This window comes from Chaetura pelagica, unplaced genomic scaffold, assembly GCF_000747805.2.
Source record: "Chaetura pelagica isolate M959 unplaced genomic scaffold, ChaPel_1.0 scaffold346, whole genome shotgun sequence".
Classification (NCBI taxonomy): Eukaryota; Metazoa; Chordata; class Aves; order Apodiformes; family Apodidae; genus Chaetura; species Chaetura pelagica.
In genome coordinates, this window is record NW_009953797.1 from 436,760 (window position 1) to 456,536 (window position 19,777).

Below are 19,777 nucleotides of genomic sequence, written 5' to 3' on the forward strand. Positions count from 1 at the left end.
CTGGCTAGGTCACAACTCAGGTCTTGGTTTTTGAGGCAAGAAACTTTGTTACCTAAGAATTGGAGATGTTTCAGTGGCCCTGGTACAGGACATGACTGCAGTCATGCTTGAGCTCGGTCCTATCACAGGTTATTTCTTGCACGGCGATGGAACCAGGCCAGATAACAAGCAGTATGCAGAGCAGCAGGAGAGTGAAAAAGCCAAGAGTACAGATGGTGTGGTTTTGTGGATATTTCTTCAGTTTTGTAAAGAAATTAGGTCCTGTGTTCCCTGTGTTTCTTTGCCTTCCACAGGTTTATCCCTTCCCCAAGAAACGAATACATGAAAGGAAATGCTTTTAACTAATAACAAGGTAAATTGAAATGTGTAGAAGACATCTTTGGCTGTTTACTTATGTTTTCTTTAGGGTTGTGGTTTTATGCCACAAAGCTCAATATTATGTAACAGGATTATGCAATTTAATTTCTGTAGGGTCCTGTGTCCTGTCCTGGCTGTTTTACTGTGTTGAAAGACATAATCTGCTGAGAATGTATGTTTGGGTGAAATAGAATTCCCTTTGTTATTCAGTAAAAAAAAAAAGAAAAAAAATCATTTGCTTCCAGAGAAAAAAAAAAAAATGCAAAATTTGTTGAGAGTTAAACATTTTCTCAAACTCAGAAGAAAAAAGCTTTTATCTGGTCTGAGGAGCAATGCATTGGCCTTCTTTTAAGATAAAATAGTAGGTGGTAGGGCACTAGCACAGACCATGCATTTTTTGTCGTGGAAGTGAGAATGAACAAATGGACTTCCATAAATGCCCACAAAAATAGCTAATGCCCAGAAGTGAACAGACCTCCTCTAGCTCTTCCATCACAACTGTTTTACATTGTCATTGTTTGCTTATGTTGTTTGTTGTGTGTATTCTGGATTTTGTTTGTGCCTTCTTAGTGTATCCTTCAGTGTCAGTTTCATTCCTTTTGCCCACCACAATTTCTTTTCTGTGTTTCCCTTCTTCCTGTCCAAAATTGTTTGCTCTTCCATGTGAGAGAGCAAAATCTATTCCTGGTTGAGTTGTCTAGTTTTCTGTGGTTGTCTTCAGATGAAGGAAAAAAGGTATGGAACTTCATAATTGTGGCTTTCTTTAATTTTGATGTTCACAAGATGCTAATCATCTGAATAGCTTTCCTACATGTTATGCCAATTAATACTGTTAATGTTTTCTGCGGCTTTAGTAGTTCTCTAAAATAATCAAACTGGGAGTGTAAAGGAGGAACACATTCCTGCACTATTAGATAGCTCAGACAAACAAGAGGGTAACACCATTTTAAAAAGTCACCACCAGCAAAACAAACCAATTAAAAAAAAAAATCTGCTATTATCTAAACATATTCTCCACCCGTGTTCTGATCCAGGGAAGAAGTGTCACTTTTTACAGTGTCTTTGCCTTATTCTCTTCTCTTCCTACTGTCACCAGCAAAAGGAATGTGGTGAGTTTACAGACACATTGGGCAGATAAACTAAATCAGAGAGTTCATTTTTGCAACTCTGATGTTTTTTTAAGTATGTAGTGGTAAAGGTCAAGGTTCTTAAATAGGAATGTTTACTTTTAGGTGTAGTTGATCTGTAGAAACATTCTGGGCATCTCAGTGGAAATAAGAATTATGTAGGTGTGTGTATGTATTCTTCCTCATCTTGCAATGCTCAGAAGAAAACCTGATTTTAAATTAATGGCATGTTGAGTCTAGACTGATTTTGGTGTAAACTGGCTGGAAACAGTGTAGTCATCTGTGGAAGTATTATCTGCTGTGGATGACTGCAGTTAAGCAAGTTTTAGTGCCAGTAATGGTTCAGTCACTACCATCAGTTTGACTGGTTTGTCATGCAGCCTAGTGCACCCTGGATAAGGATTCTTGGGCATCTCTACAGAAGTTTTCAGGAGAGCTGATGGGCCATCCTAAAGCAGCTTGTTCTCCAATAACAGAGGCCCAGTTCTGTGTTTCCTGCTTAGCACATTTCCTCAAGCCCCCAGGCCTATTTAATAGGCGTATGCCGATTACCAGGATACTAGTAGCAGTGTAGCCTTCCAGCAGGGAGCTCAGTGTGGCTTCCCTGCCCCCAGCAATTACCTGTGTTCTTGAGAGGTTTCCCCATTGGCAGGGTTAGTGCTTGCTGAGGTGTGTGCACCCGAGACACTGAAACGTAACCCAACTGATGGGACTGAAGTGGTTCACAAATCAGAATTTCCAGTCTGCACAAAATGGTGCATTTCTATATTTTTCCCTTTAAAAGAGCAAGGATCTGACTGGTGTATGGCAGTGCCTTTGGAGCTACAGGGTGGATGTACCTCTACCAGTGCAAACTTGAGTGTACTGTGGAAGTGTGGGTTGGATTCATGGGCACACTGCTTAGAAGACTTGAGTAAGGAAGTATGTGCAGTTTGATTGCTCACTGAAATATATTAAGAAAATATAACCCTGAGGGTCTGTGCAGTGGCACATAACTTTATTCAACCCAACATATGCATGCTTGACAGGACTGCCCTGGATTGGATTATGACAACAGCATCTGTACCTACACTCAGCTCAAATCTCTTCCTGCATGAGCTTGTCTGTGCATTTTAAGACACACAGCAAGATCAGCTGAATGTTTCCCCCCCTCCCCAGGTCCATTCACTCAGATGGTGTGGTAATTAGGTCACTGAGAAAAAACAAAGATATAGAAACTGGATTGCGTGCTCACCAACCAGCTCCTGCATGTAATTGCTGTATTTTAGTTTAATTTGTCTTAGGATGTTTTCTGATGTCTCTGAGAATGTTACCTATAAAAAGGCAGACTGCACGTCAAGAAGGCGAGTCAGTGAGCACATGAGTATTTTGAGCTGCAGAGTGCAGCATTCGGTATTTGTCACTGCAGAAACAAGGCATGTGACTTCTCTCTCACATGGCAGCTCCTTGGTTTATGCTTTACTGATTGGAAAAGAGAAAAAGTGTCCTGCAGGATCACTTTTGAAGAAAGAGCAAGGCACTGGAACGATACACAGTGCTAATGTTTTGCTGCAGAATGATCCCTCCTCTTATCCCATTAGAAAGCTCTGTGTGTTGGAAGAGAATGGACTTGCTGAAGGCAGAGATGAGTTGCTACAATCTCTCTGAGAAATAAAATTAAAGTGTTCTGTCATAAGTGTGGCTGCAGTAGTTATGCTGACAAGCAGGCATATTTAATCTGCTCCTGGGTGGAGCTGGATATATTTTGTCTGTGAAAGCATGAGATGTTTAAGCATATAGGTAGGGTTGAGTGCATCTCCTTGTTGGTACAATTTTAAAGGGAGATGAAGGACTGTTGGAGCACTTCAGGGTATTGCTACTTGGCAGGAACATACATACTCCAAGGCAAACAGATTTGCTCAATATTTTTGAGTCTCTGAGCTCAGCTGGTTCTGGCAGGGATGACATGACTTCATCCAGTGCGGCAGTAGTGGGAGAGATCATTCCAACTTTCCCTTTATTTGGGTAGCACAACACCAGTAACTTCTTCCCAGAGCTGGAAGGAGGCTCCTCATGTTACACACTGTGTATCACACTGTGACTCACATCCCTCCATAGTCCCTAGGGCAGGTCTAACCGTAGTACAAAATAGTATTGCCTCTGATACAGCACAAGCACTTTGGACTCTGTGGGATAACAAATAATAATAACTAAAATAGTTTTGCCATAAATGCTAATCATGCCTTATAGGATTGCACTGAATTTGTCATTAGCCAGTAGATATTAAATTCAGAAATACTAACTTTCCCAAACCCTTAGAGAGTTTAGAGTTCTTTGTAAACATGTAATGCTCCCTCTAAACATACAGTTTATTTCCCAATACAATTCCTTAATTATTCTGTAGTTAAGGCTGAAAGGTCTCATAATTTATCTGAGTCAGAAATGCCCTTGAGATGAGTAAATTCTGGAAATTGAGGCAAAGGTTCTGCTGTGCAGGTGAAACCAAGCTGCAGCAAAGTCTGCAGGCTCTTTTGTGTGTGTGTGTTTGTGGCCATACAGACAACTGTAGCTTGGCAAGTTTCACTAACCCTCTTTTTTTTTTCTGGTCTTTTGATCTTTATTGTTGCACTCCCTTATGTTTTCCTGAAGTTGAATCTACTCCTGCCCACTTTCATCTCACTACCTCTCTCTTCTTTTGCAGTCTTCTGCAACTAGACCATATTGCCTTTGTAAAGTATTCTCTGCCTGATGCATGCTTATAGTGCTAACTGATGATATCCTGAGCTTATGAACTTACCATTTATATTGAGCATGAGTCTCTGTTATGTGCAAAACTGAGCTGGAGGCTGATTCCCATTTCAGTCTCCTTCCTGACCCAGCAGTAATAGATGATACAAACCAAGTAAGGAATGGAACTTTTATGCCAATCTATTTGTCAGCCATAAATACGCAATATATCAGTAAAATTTTCAGAAGTGAACAGCAACATATTTCTGAATCACAGTATCTCCAAAATATATAGATGTTTGGAGTTCTCCACTGTTTTTGTTGTCAGCCAAGAGCTGGGATGTGATATTTATCTTGGCTCAATCAACATTTGGCAAAAGAGGTTAATAACAAAACTGGGTATAAAATGGGAAGTTTTTAACAGAGGATGGAAGTATGTTTCCATAGATACTGAAAAAAATATGAATAATTTAAACTGTTGAGCATAAATAAGGAAAAATTATTTTAAAACCTGTATTTTCAGAAATTCAGAAATATGTATTTTAATTACTTCAAAACATCAAATCTTTAAAAGTATATCTGCTGCTCAGTGGTGAAGTCCAAAGCTAACTGCACATACAGGTATAGCATTATTTTCATCAAGGCTGAAGGATGAGGAGAGACCTGAAACATCATCTGAATGTAGTGATGAAATATATCTGGCACTGAGAATTTCAATTTGTTGAAGAGTGATGTTTTATAGCATTACAGGCCTAATTGGCTTTAACGTCTTCAATGAAAATGAGGAGGTAACAGCAGTATTACGTTTTTGCTGCTCCTGGGAATTAGAGGGAAACAGAAATACAGCTTCAAGGGTCTTTGGCTCTCCCTTGTAAGGCAGGGTAGGGCCACGGGCTCTGCCTACTTTAGTCTCACTCAGAGCACACAGGTAGGAAGCAGGTGAGAGGATGTGGGGTCAGTCAATAGGCTTGAGCCAACACCATTGGTGAAATAAGCTTTTGCCCCTAAAGAGAAATTACATCTGGGAGGAAAAGAAGTTATTGTGTGCCTACTGTAGTTCCTCCCTTGGGTTCCCTCAAGAGCAGCATGGCTTATTCTGTCTCATTGGGAGATTAGCTCTGAAACAGAATCCTGGCTTTAGTTGGCCTTTAGTTTCATGTATTTATGAATATTATTCTGTTTTACATGAAATTTGCTTTTTGTTGGATGATTTCACAACCTAGCAAGAAGACACTATCCAACAACACTAGTCAAACACCCTCTTTAAAAAAATGGAGGTCCGTGAGTGACCTGAAATAAATGTAAAGTGCTTGCCTAGAAGATATTTAGCAACAGCTGTGTAGCATTGGAGTTCAGACAAACAATAGAAAAGTGATGACATTTTAAACTTGGTCTCAGTCCAAAGCATTGCTGTTCTGCAAACAGATCTTCAGTCATTCTCTGTTACCAGTAATAGCAACAAAGCTCTGCAGTGTGTTTGGGCAGGGTACGAATTAGCAGAGAACCTGACCTTAGTTTTTTCACTTAGAAATGGAGAAGTTATTCTCACAAGAGCATTCTCTGTTCACCCCCCTTCTTATGTGGGTGTAAGTAGGGGCCTGGACATAAATACCCAATATCTCTTTAAGCCCTACTCTGACCAAGCTGTGATGTGATTTTGTGATAAAAAGTTGTGATTTCCCCATTGCACACTTGCAAAGCTAAGTGTAAACCTAGCCTAACCATTAAAAATCAAGAGCCAACCACTTAAATGTTCTGAAATATATCTATTAAAAATAGTATAAGAATTTTTATAATGGCCTTCTACTTTTTAGCATGTAAATTGAGATTTTGCTTGCCACAGCAACTAGAAGCCTTTTTTTAAGGTATTCTCCTGCAAATAGGAAAACAATAAAGACATTTATATTTGCATGTGTTCCAAGAAACTGTAAAAAGGAGGAGGAAAAAAACTGAAACTTTAGGTCTAAGGCATGATTTAAATGCTAACCATTAAATTTAGCTTTTCTGTTCACCCTTCTTTCACAAAATCTGCTACTTCTTAGGCCAGCAGTCCCTATAGACTGGCTGTGATATTCTGATCCCCAGGTAATGTGTGCCATCATGTAAACTGACATAAATATGGGAAAGAAAAGAACAAAATACTCTGTGCAAGCAGGTAGGAAGGCTGGTAAGAGGTGAAGAAAAGCTGCATTGTTAGCGCTGTAGCTGGGAGAAAGGAAATGGTCAGGGCTGTGGCTCCTGGCTGCTGCTGCTGCCTGGGAAACGTGTGTCACCTCCACACAGCGGCACAAGCTGCTGCCGGGAGGACACGGGCTGCTCTGTATCCCTGCTCCACTTGCTGCTGTCGTCCACGAGGTGCCATTGTCACAAACAGGAGTGCTCACAAGATGCTGTTGTCTGCATTGTCGTCTCCTCCCCCATCCAAACAAAAAAAGATTCCCAGCTCTGGTATGCATCAGTGAGATTATAATTGTGGTGGTTTCTTTTCTAAGGCTGTAAGATTTCAGGATGATCCAACAGGGTATTTACTGGATTTGAGAGGTGTTGTTCAAGGGGGAATTCCAGCTCTGCTGCAAATCCAACAGTTTATGGTGTCCTGAGTTGACCACTGCTAATGTTACCTCAGATCTGAAACATTTTGCTTCAGGAGCACAGCAGCCTATTCCTTTCATAGGAATGGTTTCATCTATTGCTTGCTGTTAGCTTAATGACCTTTTTTTACTTGAACTGTCCCTTCTGCCAGATTTTTATTTTGTTTTTTGTAGCTTCCCATGAGGTTTGACCACGAGCTGAGTGTGTAAGTGACTAAACAAGAAGAAAAATCCTCCAGAGATCTTAGCTGAGCAATGCCATTTAAGTAATAGAAACAACTGTGTTTGGTGAGCCAATTACACAGGGCAAACATCTGAAGGACAGAATGCCAAATACTTGTTTCTAAACCTAAGGCTTTATCAGCAGCACAGTTACAGAAATAAGAGGATGCCTCTCTGAGCCTCACAGACTACCTGCATCTCTGTATTAATTCAAAGCACTGCTGGTTGGATTTTGTGAGTGTTGTAGGACTAATCCCTATGGTGACTTGATTATGAGCATGTGCAGAGCAGCCAAAGATAGACTCTCGCATGTAGAGCTAACACAGAGGCTTGCCTTGCAATGCCACGTTTGTGCATATGTTCCCACAACTGAGAAGGATACAGGGAGCCTGCCTGCCTTGCTTAATTATCTGATGTTTTCTTGTTTCTGTTTCAGCATTCAGGATAGCTCCTTCAACACGACAGCTTCAGCAAAGTAAGTGAACACTTTAAAGATGTCCTTATTTTTTAATAAGAATGACGTGCTTAGTACTATAGAGAATAATTTTAAGTAACATGTGTGAAGTCCCAAGCTACCTATCATATATTTTGATTTGGTTTTCTGTAAACTAAGTATATTTTTGATTGTGTGGGGAGGATTGCATGAAAGAGATACCTTTACATTCTCTGGGACCACCTAGATGTGACATACCTTTCCGTGAGAATATTTATTTGATGCACGTTACACATGTTTAAATGCATGATTTTCAGTGTAGGATAAATCTGTGAAAATATTGCTCATTTTTGGTACTGGAAATCTCGACAAACACAAGTGTGTCAGTTTTGTAAGAACACATGGTCTGTGTTTCCTGCAAGCATTATTAGAAAAAAAAAAAAAGGAAGTATTTTGAAAAAAATGACCATACATTATTTAGACAGGCCTAGTACCAAATGCATAATTTCTTTGTAATCAATTTAATAAACTCATTAGAAGGCCTTTCATATACATCATTATCATAAGAACATATATGTTGTTGTTTTGTTGGTGAGGTTTTACAGAGACAACAGAACAGGATAAGGGAGAATTAAAAAGTTAGAAAGGCATAGGCCTTAGGAACTATTAGAAATGAAGTAGTCTTTGTTTCCTATGAGCCTAAAACACTTCAGTTTTGGTGCTCCTGTGTTGTAATTATTTTGTATACTTTTGATTGCTTCAAAATCTTTAGGTAAGATTCTTCAGCAGTAATATGACAAGCAGTTTTTCAGCAAGGAAATTATTTTAGATTTGTTTGTACCTTAGGTGAGTTTTGTACTGCAAAAATGCTCATAATTAAAAAGAACCAAAAAACAACACCTTCACTGAAAAGTGAGCTATTTGCCAAAGTGCTGTGGGGACGGGATACATTCTGAAAGCAGGCCAAGCTGCAGTCTTCTGAGCCATCCCTAAGTAATGTCAAAATCACTACAAGAAAAGTAACACTTCATAGGAATCCTATAATTTCCCTCTCATACATTGCTTTGCTTTATTTGCTTACATAGCCTGGCTTAATTCCGTATTTTAACTTAGTCACTATTTTTGTGTTGTGGTGGCACATATGGAAAGATTTAACAGAAGCTAATATATCACTAAGAACTTTTTAATTTTCTTGTGTCTGTATTAGTTAAGCAGCAAATTTTTATCTGTAAAATTCAAGGGTGTTTCTCTTTTACAGAAGAATAACCAGATTCTAGACAGTAGATTTTTCATATTTTTTGTTCCTTCCTTTTTCTCCGTCCCTAAGTACAGGCATTGTAGAGATTCCCTTGGAGCAACCCCTTTGTCTGCCTCACCTTAGAGGTTTCTGGGACATGAAAGTGATGGCCTTTCTCTGTGGTGTTTCATGTGACCATTAAGACAAGGCATAAAAGCTGACTGTGCAGTGCCAGTGCAGCCCCTGGGGAAAGGGAGGGGTGTGCAGAGGGTGCTGAGCTGAGGGGCAGCATCATGGCAGAGCTGGTGCTGGGCAAGGCTTTGCCTGGAGGGTGAATCTCCCTCATTTAAGCTCTTGTTGGTTTTCTTTCAGGGGCTTTAATTTGTAATCTCTTCCCAAACAGAAAAGTAGAAACAGGCTTTTAGAAAACAAGATAACAATGACATATGAAAAGCATTGTCCAAATGAACAAATCTGGTTTCCAGAGCTGATTTCCCTAAATCCTGTTTAGGTTCTCCCAACAAAGCCTGTCTTTGACAACTGCTGAGGATACACAATTCTTACTGATTTCAGCAGTAGTTGGTTGTGCTGGTGATATCTGAAAATAGATTACATTTATTTAGCAAAACAGAGAGCTTGCCATGCAACTTTAGACATCCTGGTTTGACAGTTTCTGTCTTCATTTGTGGCAAAGGCAAAATCTGGGCTGGTTGAATTATGTACAATCAGTGGTATGGTACTTTGAGGAACATTTCTCCAGACGAGGCAAGTGCCTGAGGCTGCTAAGCTTCCAGCAAGCCATGCATGCAGCCTGGTTTAGAAGCTGTTCATGTGAAAATCTTAAAGGTCAAGTCAGCAAAAGGGAGCACTTTTCAAGTTGTAATGAAATTGCTCCTAAGAAAAAGTGAAAATGGAAGAGGGTTAAAAAAACTAATCCCATTAAACCAGAGATCTCTGGAAGAAACAAAGAGGCAGTACTATAAAGAGTCAGAGCAGCAGTCCATCAAGACTAGGTTCCCATCTCTGACCTGGCTCTGGCCTGTGCCATAATGTCAGTAATGGATGTACTTACTTTTAAGAACATATCCATAAGACAGTAGTTAGATTGGGCACTGAAGGAAAAGGATTTACACCACTGGTTTTGTTAAAAGGTGTGCTTCCTACCCAATGTAAGATTTAAACCATATGGATTTATGACTTGAAGCTGTTCTGGCTTATTCTCTGATATTATAGGAATGAGTAAGACACTGCTCCAGTTTTCGGGTTGAGGGGTACTCTGGGTATTCTTTCTGCTGAATGGCCACAAGCTATCACAGAACTTAGTGAACTCTTGAATATCTGTCTGTTAAGTATAGATACACTTGGACAACAATATTTACAAGTTTACAATGAAAGGAGTGTGTGCATGCTTGTGTTGGTATGTGTAGATAGGTGGCATGAATGCATAAGTTGAATGTCTTAAAGATGCCAAGGTGAAAACACTCTCTGCTTTAATGATGGAAATTTGCATTATATAAGGAGTTAGTATTTTTAAAGGTCCTGCTATTATCTTAGCCTCAAGCACTGTCTTGTGTGAGTAAGTTTTCTTGGTTGATATTTATTCTTTCAAAGAGAAAAATTTCTATTAATAATTTGAGTGTTTTTCTTCTCAGCTTCCTTGCAATCTTCTTATTACATGATGGACATGGTCTTCCCTAATGTATTATTTCTTATCTTTCTTATCCACTGGTATCCAGTTATTCAAATGCACTTTGTCATGCTTGCTTATGTTTCTAAGTTCCGTTTTGTTTTATTAGTTCTATTAGTTGCTGGATGCTAACTCAGGATCTCTACTTCACGAGGTCATGTTATTACATCCAGCTCAGGGATTTGCCAGGGCACTTCCCCATACACAAGGATCCGCACATAGCCTTGGCTGATGAACCTGTGCTCAGTCACCATTTGTCCCTCCAGAGAGTGTTCTCCATTGCCAAAATGGTCATTCAGGACTGAAGATGGCCACATGTGGTGACTAGCGAGAGGAGGGGAAAGCTGGTAGCAGAACTGCTTTCTCCCACCTCCTCTTACTGTGGCACATGCAGGAGGGAGAGTTAATCCATTTAGAGGATTCCTGGCCTTTGCTGACTGTGGCAAGACTAGAGGAAGATAAACATGCCTGCCTGACTTCTTACCCTGCTCTCATATCTGTGCTGGGAGCTCTGTCCATCCATCTCTGACTGTCTCTTCACAGTCACAGTGTATTTTCTAGCTGTGTTTTCCTCCCTCTGAAATTTTCCATCATGTTTTCCACCCAGGTTCCTGGTTCCTTTCATATTGGGCTTCCCTCTTCATACCCCCAGAATGTCCTATCCTCACACCTTGCTGGTGTCACAGACACAAGAGATAATTAGTCATAAACCAGAGAGAAGGTCCTGGCTGGCTCCTGGAGGCAAAGGCAACTAGAGTTCTGCAATGAGTTTATCTATTTTGTGCATCAAATCTAGTCTTCCATCTGTCATCCCACTTTGTCTTGTGGGGAGAACTGCACCTGTTGCAAAAAATTGTGTGACTAAGTTGAGAACTGCAACTAATTATATGACACAGGTTTAAGCAGCAAATGCTTTCGTTCACCTGCTGATGTATTCAGGAAGTGTGAACACTTGAGTGTCCCTTCAAATATTTGCTGCTGCAGTCTGGCTTTTGATAAGGAAGACTGTTAGGTAAGAGGAATATATTAAAAACCTTGCCATCAAATTTCTGTGCAGAAAAACACCCTTAGCTAATTGTTTGTTTGTTTGTTTTGTTTTGTTTTTTTAATGTAAAGTATACTACAGGCAACTAAAACAGAGAATTTCCTGTTATTTTCCTGTAATGTTTATGGCAACATCTGAATTATTTGTCATCATCATTTCCATCTGGCTGAAAATTATATTCAAAATTGTGTTCAGTTAACATCTCAAATCCTCTTCTTCCTCTGAGTTTTAGACTACCATGGAGCAGTTGTAGTACTAGATGACCCCAGGTAAGGTGTGAGAAAGAGAAATGCTTTTATACTTTGAGCTCCTCTGTCATGTTATTAAAAGCTACATTTCTGCAACTGGTACAAAGTCAGCAAATATTCTATATCAATTTCCAAGTTGTGATGGGGATTCAGACTCTGTGAAGATCAAGCAGGCAGTTCCAGCCCCAGGTATTTTACTGCAAATTTTGTCCGAAATCCATTGCCAAAAAAGCTGTCAGAGTTCTTCTGTTAAATCACTAGGAAGAAATCTTTTTTTCTCAAAGGAATGCAGAATTTCTGGGGTATTACCTGTTAAGGCTATTAGTATTTCTGGGAAATGCATATTTGTCTTGTATATTTGCTTAAACAATGTTAAGATTAATTACCTCTGTTGCCAAGTAAATATATTGTGGTTTGTGTTCTTAACTTCACATCTCATTATTTTCATTCAAATGCAGCTCTGATGCTAATACATTGATTTTTACTGTACATTAGCTGCTAAAAAGTAGTAAGCAGAGTTTTGCAACTGTGCAAGGATATGGTTGTTGATGAATGTTGCTGTGAAAAAGAAAATCCATCACATTGTAATTTGACTGAAGTATTCTTGAGGGATGTCTCTCTCGTGGCTATGTGAGTATATGTTGATTGCTGGAGGATGCAACTTAACCTTCCAGAAAGATTTTAAAATCAGATAATACCTTAAAATTAGCACATTCTGTATGTTGCTGAAATGCCAGTAGGCTCTAAAGCACCTTACCCTGTAACTATAACAACTGTCTTGGACCCCACTTGCAGAAGGCATGGGCAGCAATGGTGTTTAACTCCACAGGCACCCTGCAAGCATCCATCTGGAGGCTGATGAGCCACAGATGGAAAGTGAGTTTGGCAACTCAGAATCCTTAGGGGAAAATATTGAATTAGCAAGTTACGCTTTCTAAAAAAAACATCTCAGGTTTAATTCAGTAGTCCTTGACTCCCTCCAATGTGGAAAGAGCTCATCTCTCAGCTAACCATTAGGATTTTACCAGCTGAAGCTAACATCTGAAATTCCACCTGCAAACTAAGCAGCAGCCAGGGATTTGGGAGCAGTAATGCTGATCTGCTCATCCTGCCAACTAAAGAGGAAGCCTTGCATTCTGCATTGTGGTAGCTTTCTTAATGGTCCCAAGGAGATGCTCCCAGTGGAAGGCATTAGACCAGTCCAAGTTTAGAATTACTAGGTGTAGATAAGACTAGCAAGGTCTTCTTAGGACCGATTGCACCCTGTAGGCTAGGTGAGATTGAAAATATCTGTCCCAGATTCAGTGGTTACCTAGGCATCTATGAGCAGCATTGTCTGTTTAAACAACCAGATGTGCTGTTATGCTGGAGAGTTTTTTCTCCAAACTGGGAGCACATTCTACTTGTCCCTTCCACCCAAATGTGTTAAACACAGCATATATGGCTGTTCAAACCCTAGTTTGTATGCCTACCTTCCTTGCTTTGTCCAAAAGCCCTGAAAATCAGAAACTGTCAGAAAGGAAGTATGACTATTGTATGTGACAATATTTTTGTGAGTTTATAACTTAGTGTGAATCACTGGAAGGGGAAAGGTCTTCTGTATTCAAGTCTCAAATTTTATTTGGGAATATTAACTCTAAAACTAGTGCCTCTGAACCTTGTCTTACTTAAATGGCTTCACAGTTGAATATGAACAGTAATTTTGCTTGTGATTTGACAATAAACAGTGACCTGTCAGACTCAAGTTACTAACATATGCAGTATTTGATGTGTAGACTACTCAACTTGGTAAAATTAAAATGCTATGAATAGCTAAGAACTTGTTGCTATTCATTCTTCATAATGTTTTGATAGGTGTCTGAAGTCCTGTCTGATGTTTTTCAATTTTATTTTCTTACAGAGTTGATGATAACAAAGAAAATTATCTGGACAATGCTACTGTTTTAGAGGAAAAGCAACTGTCTCTGCAAGATACTCGGCAGCACCAGCGGCAGGTTGTCATTGACAACACTCTAAAGCCTGAAATGGGCAACTTAAAGCTAAGAAAACCTAGGCCCATTGCAAAGCTAGAAAATGCAAAAAGCCATGAGGAAAGTCAGGTAAGGAACTAAACTTATCAAGGGTAAGACAGTACTTCATTAGACTTCTTCTGGTTTCTTTATTGACTGAGGATCTCTTGTGCTGGTGTTTTGTGTGCTAATAGAGATATTTTGAACTTTCACTTTACCTTTCTGTTTTTTCTTAACTTTAAATAATTAATCTATTCTAATACAGATTCTGTTATTAGTGCTCTGGCCCAAAGGGTTTCTTGAGTTGAGCTGAGTGGGGCAAAACTGTAACTTTTAAAAAGGCTATAAAAGAACACTAGAAATGAAGAAGCTTTTGTAGTTACCTGGGTGGTACTTTGCTATGCAAGCCCCAGAGTTATCATCTCTCAGCAGCTTTGGGAAGTGCCTCTGTTCTCCTCAGGTGCTTCCCAAGTCATGTTTCTTGTGCAGTGTAAGGAACAGAGCTCTGGTCCAGATTAACCCCTCAGCTAGAAATATTCTCATAATTGAGGTAGTTGATGTTGGTAAATTGTCAGCTTGTAATAGGCACAAAGCCCAAGAGATGTCTGTGTTTACACCTCTTCTTTGATGTATAAAGTATTTGGCTATTTTCTCTCTCCTTTTTTTTTTTTTTTAATAGAAATTTGCAGAGCACCTTCTGAAGTGCTTTGAACCTACTATTAATTTCTTCAAATTCAGAATGGGAATTCATTTTGGATGGCATGTCTTACTTTCTAAGTGAGGAATATCCTTTTGAATCCCAGGAGAAAAAGTAAAAGCAAATGGCATCCCAGTGGTATTATCGCAATCTCCTTCAGCATAGCACTGTCAACTCTTGCTCTAATCTTCTTCCATGTTTTTGCTGGAGTTCATCCCTGAGATGAATTAATAACTGCTGAGGTTTTTTGTAACTATTGCATTAATAGGAAATGTTATTTAGGCTGCAGGGTCATGAGGTGTCCATGTTTATCAGGAGGCAAGAAAGTTGATAGGAAATTTTGCCCTATAAAGAGCAAGTGGAGTCATATCAGGATGACGATTCATGAAGTAGTTTTAAACAGGGCAACATCTGTCCCAAAGATAATCTGTTGCTCTTTCAGCGACTTTGAGACTCCTGTCTGCCTGCTCCCTGGTATGTTGTGCCTCACCCAGTGAAAGCCAACACAGCACGGGTTTGCTGCTCTGTGGTATTTTACATTGTCTGGAGTGGTTAACTGAGAATGTTGATATTCTTTCATGGGAACATTTTTGAGTTTATAATTAGACTGCCATAAAATACCAGTGTAACTTAGATATTCAGCCTCTGGAAGGAAAAACAGTGTCAGGCAGATAATTGACTCAAGGGCTCGAATTAGGAAAGTCAAAGCAGTCCTGGGGTCCCACGCTACCCATTGCTCCCATCTCTGGCATGCTGGAAGAGATAAGATGTGTAGGCACTATTTTATCTCATCTACTGAGAGTAGAGAGTGTAGATCTTTGAGTATAAATAAAAACAGAAGCACAAAGAAAATGTCCTTTCATACAGTAACTTCCCCTGTTCATAAAGGGAATTGTATCCTGGTACTGTGAAAGAGTTTTCAGTGGATATCTTCTCTATTCAGTGAGTTCAGTGGTGCTTGCTGTAGAGGAAAGAGTTTGCCTCTTGGATGGTTTTTCAGAAAGATGCTGTTTTGGAGAAAGCATTACCAGGCCCTTCATTTTGTGTAGCCTTCCTTCTCATTGGTAAGGATGTGCTTGCTCCTGGACCCTGAGTGTTTGTCTTGCTGCATCTGTAGCTGCCTTAAGGGCTTTTGTTGTTAAAGAAGCAAGCATCTGACTCCTGGATTTGTCAACAGTGCCTATGGAAAGCAGAAGAGCCCCATGAAGGGTTTTGTTTTGTTTTGGGGTTCTCATTGGAAACCTTGATGTATTATCACCTCCTGTCGCGATCCGCGACCTATTATATCTCCTTTTTGGAGTGTATTTAGCTTGTCAGGATCTGCTGAGAGGTCCGCACGTGGCGATCGCCTCTCAGAGGATCAGTGAGCTTCGGCACTGAATTTTCGAGTGAGTAACTTGCTCACTGCTTACTAATATTTCCAATAGCAGCAGCCAATCCCCAATTAGAATTTACAAAATGCACGGTTTATTGTGGGGAAAACAAAGCAATTTGGGGGCAGGAGGTTCAAAAAAGGGTAATCAAAGCACATGAAATATCTTTTAAGCATCAAAATAACAAGAACTTATGTCTTAATACTTATATATGGGTACACCTTAGTTACACACCTTATTTACTTATTAATGAGGGAAGGAGGAGGAGGGATATGCCCGATGCAGGTCCCGTATAGGGTCGCAGTTTGTGTGCAAGTAAGCTGGATTAATCTCACCACGCTGCGGTGACGACAGGACGAGCTGGGTCAAGCCGGGTCTGGCTGGAGCAAAGCGGAACCAGGTGAGAGCCGGGGCTCGGGCTGCAGCCGGGGACCTCAGGCTGGTGAGCACTCCAAGCGCAGGTCACCCCCCCAAAGCAAACGGCAAAAGCGGTGGTGGCGGCACGTGGCTTAGCGGCAGCACACAGCTTCGGGACCGCGCCAAGCGGCAGGAGCGGCTTCGGGACTGCAGCAGCAGCTCGGCAGTTTCAGCGGCGGCAGGCACACGGCGGCAGGCACACAGTGGCAGCAGCAGGAAATGGCGGCTTTGGCAGGCAGTGTGAGCGGAACCATGTGCCGAACATGAGGGAGCGAGAGAGGCAAAAGCATCCATGCTGCCTCTTTTATAGGGTTTTTCTTTTGCTCCCAATTGGCCGGTTTTGTATTTCCAGGCTTTTCAGCCAGTCAGACTGAAAACTGCTTCCGGCCGGGACTCCTCCCCCGCAGCAGCTCCCCCCCCTCAGAGGGGGTTCAGCGCCACCTGGAGCCGCCAGCTTAAGTCAGGTGTGACTGCTGACCTAAGGGGCATTTCATGTTCATGTGAGGAAATACCTGGTCCTTCACACCTCCCAAACCCTGGTTCAGCTGTCTGTGTTCGTAGCCCTAGTCATGAGCTAGTAACAACTGCCTCTCTCCATTTTGAAGCTGGAAGCAAAGTGCTGCTGTGTTGTTTCTAGTAGCTGCTGTTTACAAATATATATATATATATGTATATATCCCTTTTAAAGGTGTTGCTGTGATAAACCAAGGAAATGTTTACTACTCACCCCTGTGTGTTATAGGCTGATGAGTTGCTTTTTCAGAAAATGTACACTCAGAATAGGCCACTGGGACGTGTATAATTTTGCTGCATGTTTTGGAAGGATTAAAGTCTCTTTGGATGCTTCTTTAGCAATTCTGCAGTGTTAATCTGCAGAAAATCAAATTAATTAGGGTTTATTTGACCTCAAGAGGTGAGGAAGCATATGCTCCTTTGGAGTCAGTGTGAGAACAGGTGGTGAGGAATGGAAAGTGGGCTTTCCTTGCCTAATGCTTTCTCCTGTCACTTGCTCCTAAATCACAGTCATGAATATAGATCATTAAATGACTCATCCTCAAATTCAATATTGATATATACTTACTAAAATTATACTGAACATGCTAGCCAATAGGTAGAGAAAGTAAAAAGTTCAGTTTTAAAGTCATATTATCAAGGTAAATGATTGAAAATTAAGTGGTGGCTTCACATTTAATGCCTAGAGATTGGAATGCTGAAATTTTGTATTTTAAGTATAAATTAAGTGGGAAAATTGCATGGCTTTCAAAGAACTTCCAGTACTTTGACGTTAAAACTGTGGTTTTAAAAGCACAGGAATTAAAAAAAAACGGAGCCCGTACTAAGACATTAACTACACAAACACAGTAATGTGTCAGGCAGTCTGCAAGTCTCACTTCAGTTTTTAGGTATACTCTGTTTATGTTTACACCATACCTCCCATCATGGATTAAATGTCTCCGATTCACTGTCCATTAAATGTACCTGCATGTTTTCATGTATGAAATGTCGTATTCTTGAGGGGTAGAAGGAATTTCTGCCAGGACTTCTGTCCTGGCTGTTTTCTCTATTGACACAGCACCATGAGATGTGACAGGGCTGTAGTCCCAAATGCTGGTACAATATTTGTGTGGTGCTCGTGTTTGAAGATAGAAGTGTTTGTGTGTTGAATAAAGCATACGAAGGGTACAAGGCACTTCCTGCAGTTCAACAGCAGATTAAGCTGCTGTGTAAACAGCAAAGGTTTGTATGCCTGTGCTCCAATTCAGATACTCTGACAAAGATGGGTTATGACATACTGTGATTTTTGAAAAGAAAACAGATTTTTTTAAAAAAATCAAGCTTGTGAAACAGAAGTGATTTCTGTCCACATGTGTGTCCATTATGTTAATTTTTGGCTGTTACCCAGATTTTTTTTTGGTGTACAAAGCAAATATCATGGCAGTGGCCATGCAGCACTGAGTCTTCTCAGCAATGCCTAGAGATTTCCCTCTTCACAGACTGGTTAGCAGATGCAGCCCCACTGTAGAAGTTTCACTCTCCGTTAAGAAGAAGAAATAAAAATACAACAGAAGAGAAAGCCCTATACTGTTGAATGCTTTGACACATCAGGAATGGATCTAATTGGTCTTAGGAAATACAGGTTCTATTAAGGGTGTTTCCTTAGCATCCTAACGACATAGCTTGTGAGCTACATCAACAGCAAAAAAAACCCAACAAACAAAAATACCAAGAAAAAAAGAAAAAGCAACCCAAACCCACCCACGTCCTCAAACACCAAGCCTGTGAGTGCTTATTACCAGGAAATTCTTGTCCTCCGTCTTCCTTTTCATCTAGCAGAAAGCATCTTGAATTGGCATGTTTTCTCTGCTAGTATTGGAGATTAATATTTGTTGCAGAAGAAGTTTACCACTTTAACACATTTGGTTTTGCACCTTAACTGACTGACTTTCTTTGGCTTGTTAACTTAAAAAGTATAACACTGTAAAGGCTTCAGCCACAAGGTACACTTGCTTAGCTTGAGATGTGCTTGTTTCACTCATGTACATAGTACCCAAAGTTTTCTTTTTGCCTGTATTAGCAGCTTTTCCAGCCAACTTCTGAAGCTAAGTGCATCTAAGTGTAAATGTTGCAGCTGTTGCAAAAGCTCTAGATATGGTTGTCAACTGATATAGGTGAATGACTGTTGCCTCTTTTGGTATTTTATTATATCCTGGAACTCCATGTTGTCATATGATGGCATAAAAAGCTAGAATTCAAGTCCCAACTAGAAATGTCCCCTAATGATGCTACTACAGTTGTAAGAAAGTCAGCTCCTGAACTCTAGTGTCCTGACCTCTTCTCTCTATCCCCCCAGTCTATATCCCTCAGATTTACAAATAATTCAGATTCCTAACTTCACTTCCAGAGTTTTTTCCAAGGTCTGACAAAGCATTCAACATTTTTTTTGGCTTCGTCCAGGAGCTGGAAAGTGCATTGCCAGGCCTCTCAGAGTGGCAACAGAAGGCTGGATCCTCAGCTAAGGACTCTACACAGAATGTGGCTTTAAAAAGCCAGGAAGCAATCGTGAGATGGCAACCAAGGTAAGCTTTAAGATAAGGCAGAGCACTTCACTTCTGATTAACTGAAAGGATAATTAATTTGCTGCCTTTTGTATAAAATATTCATATTCCTGGCTCTTATTGACAGTTTTAGTCTGTATTTATATGGCTAGAACCATTTGGAGAAAGTGGAAAGGACCAAGATGAGAATGCAGATTTCATCATTATTTAAGCCTTTTATATTTCAAGCAAGAGGAACATCCTCAGTTCAGAAACTTCAATTCTAAGTTTCAAAAATATCTTGGCACTTCTATTTTTTTTACTTTCTCCCAGTGCTGCTGAATTGCCTCACTCTTTCTCAGAGATGTATGCTCACTGAGAAATGAGAATGGGAAGCTGCATACATGATTTTAGCATGTGTATGCATTGATGTATAGTTTAGACCCTGGGTGCTGTGGCAACTGTGCTTGCTCCAGTGCTGTGAAGGGTGCAGGGTGTTCAAGTCAGGCATTAGCTGAGTCTTGTTGGCAGGTAAGGCAGCTGATAATGAAGAAATTCAGCTCTGGTAACTACTAGAAGTCACAATTCCTCCT

The 19,777-nt window shown here is 40.3% G+C and overlaps 1 protein-coding gene across 1 annotated transcript in view; it reads left to right on the forward strand.

The window, feature by feature from the left end:
* Nucleotides 1-7,416: 7,416 nt before the first annotated feature.
* Nucleotides 7,417-19,777, forward strand: part of FAM13C (family with sequence similarity 13, member C) — a 47,250-nt gene continuing 34,889 nt past the window's right edge. Inside the window, 5 exon segments of the mRNA XM_010001111.1 lie at nt 7,417-7,478; nt 11,790-11,809; nt 11,812-11,842; nt 13,554-13,752; nt 19,105-19,226. Of these exon segments, the coding sequence (XP_009999413.1) occupies nt 7,417-7,478; nt 11,790-11,809; nt 11,812-11,842; nt 13,554-13,752; nt 19,105-19,226 (434 nt within the window).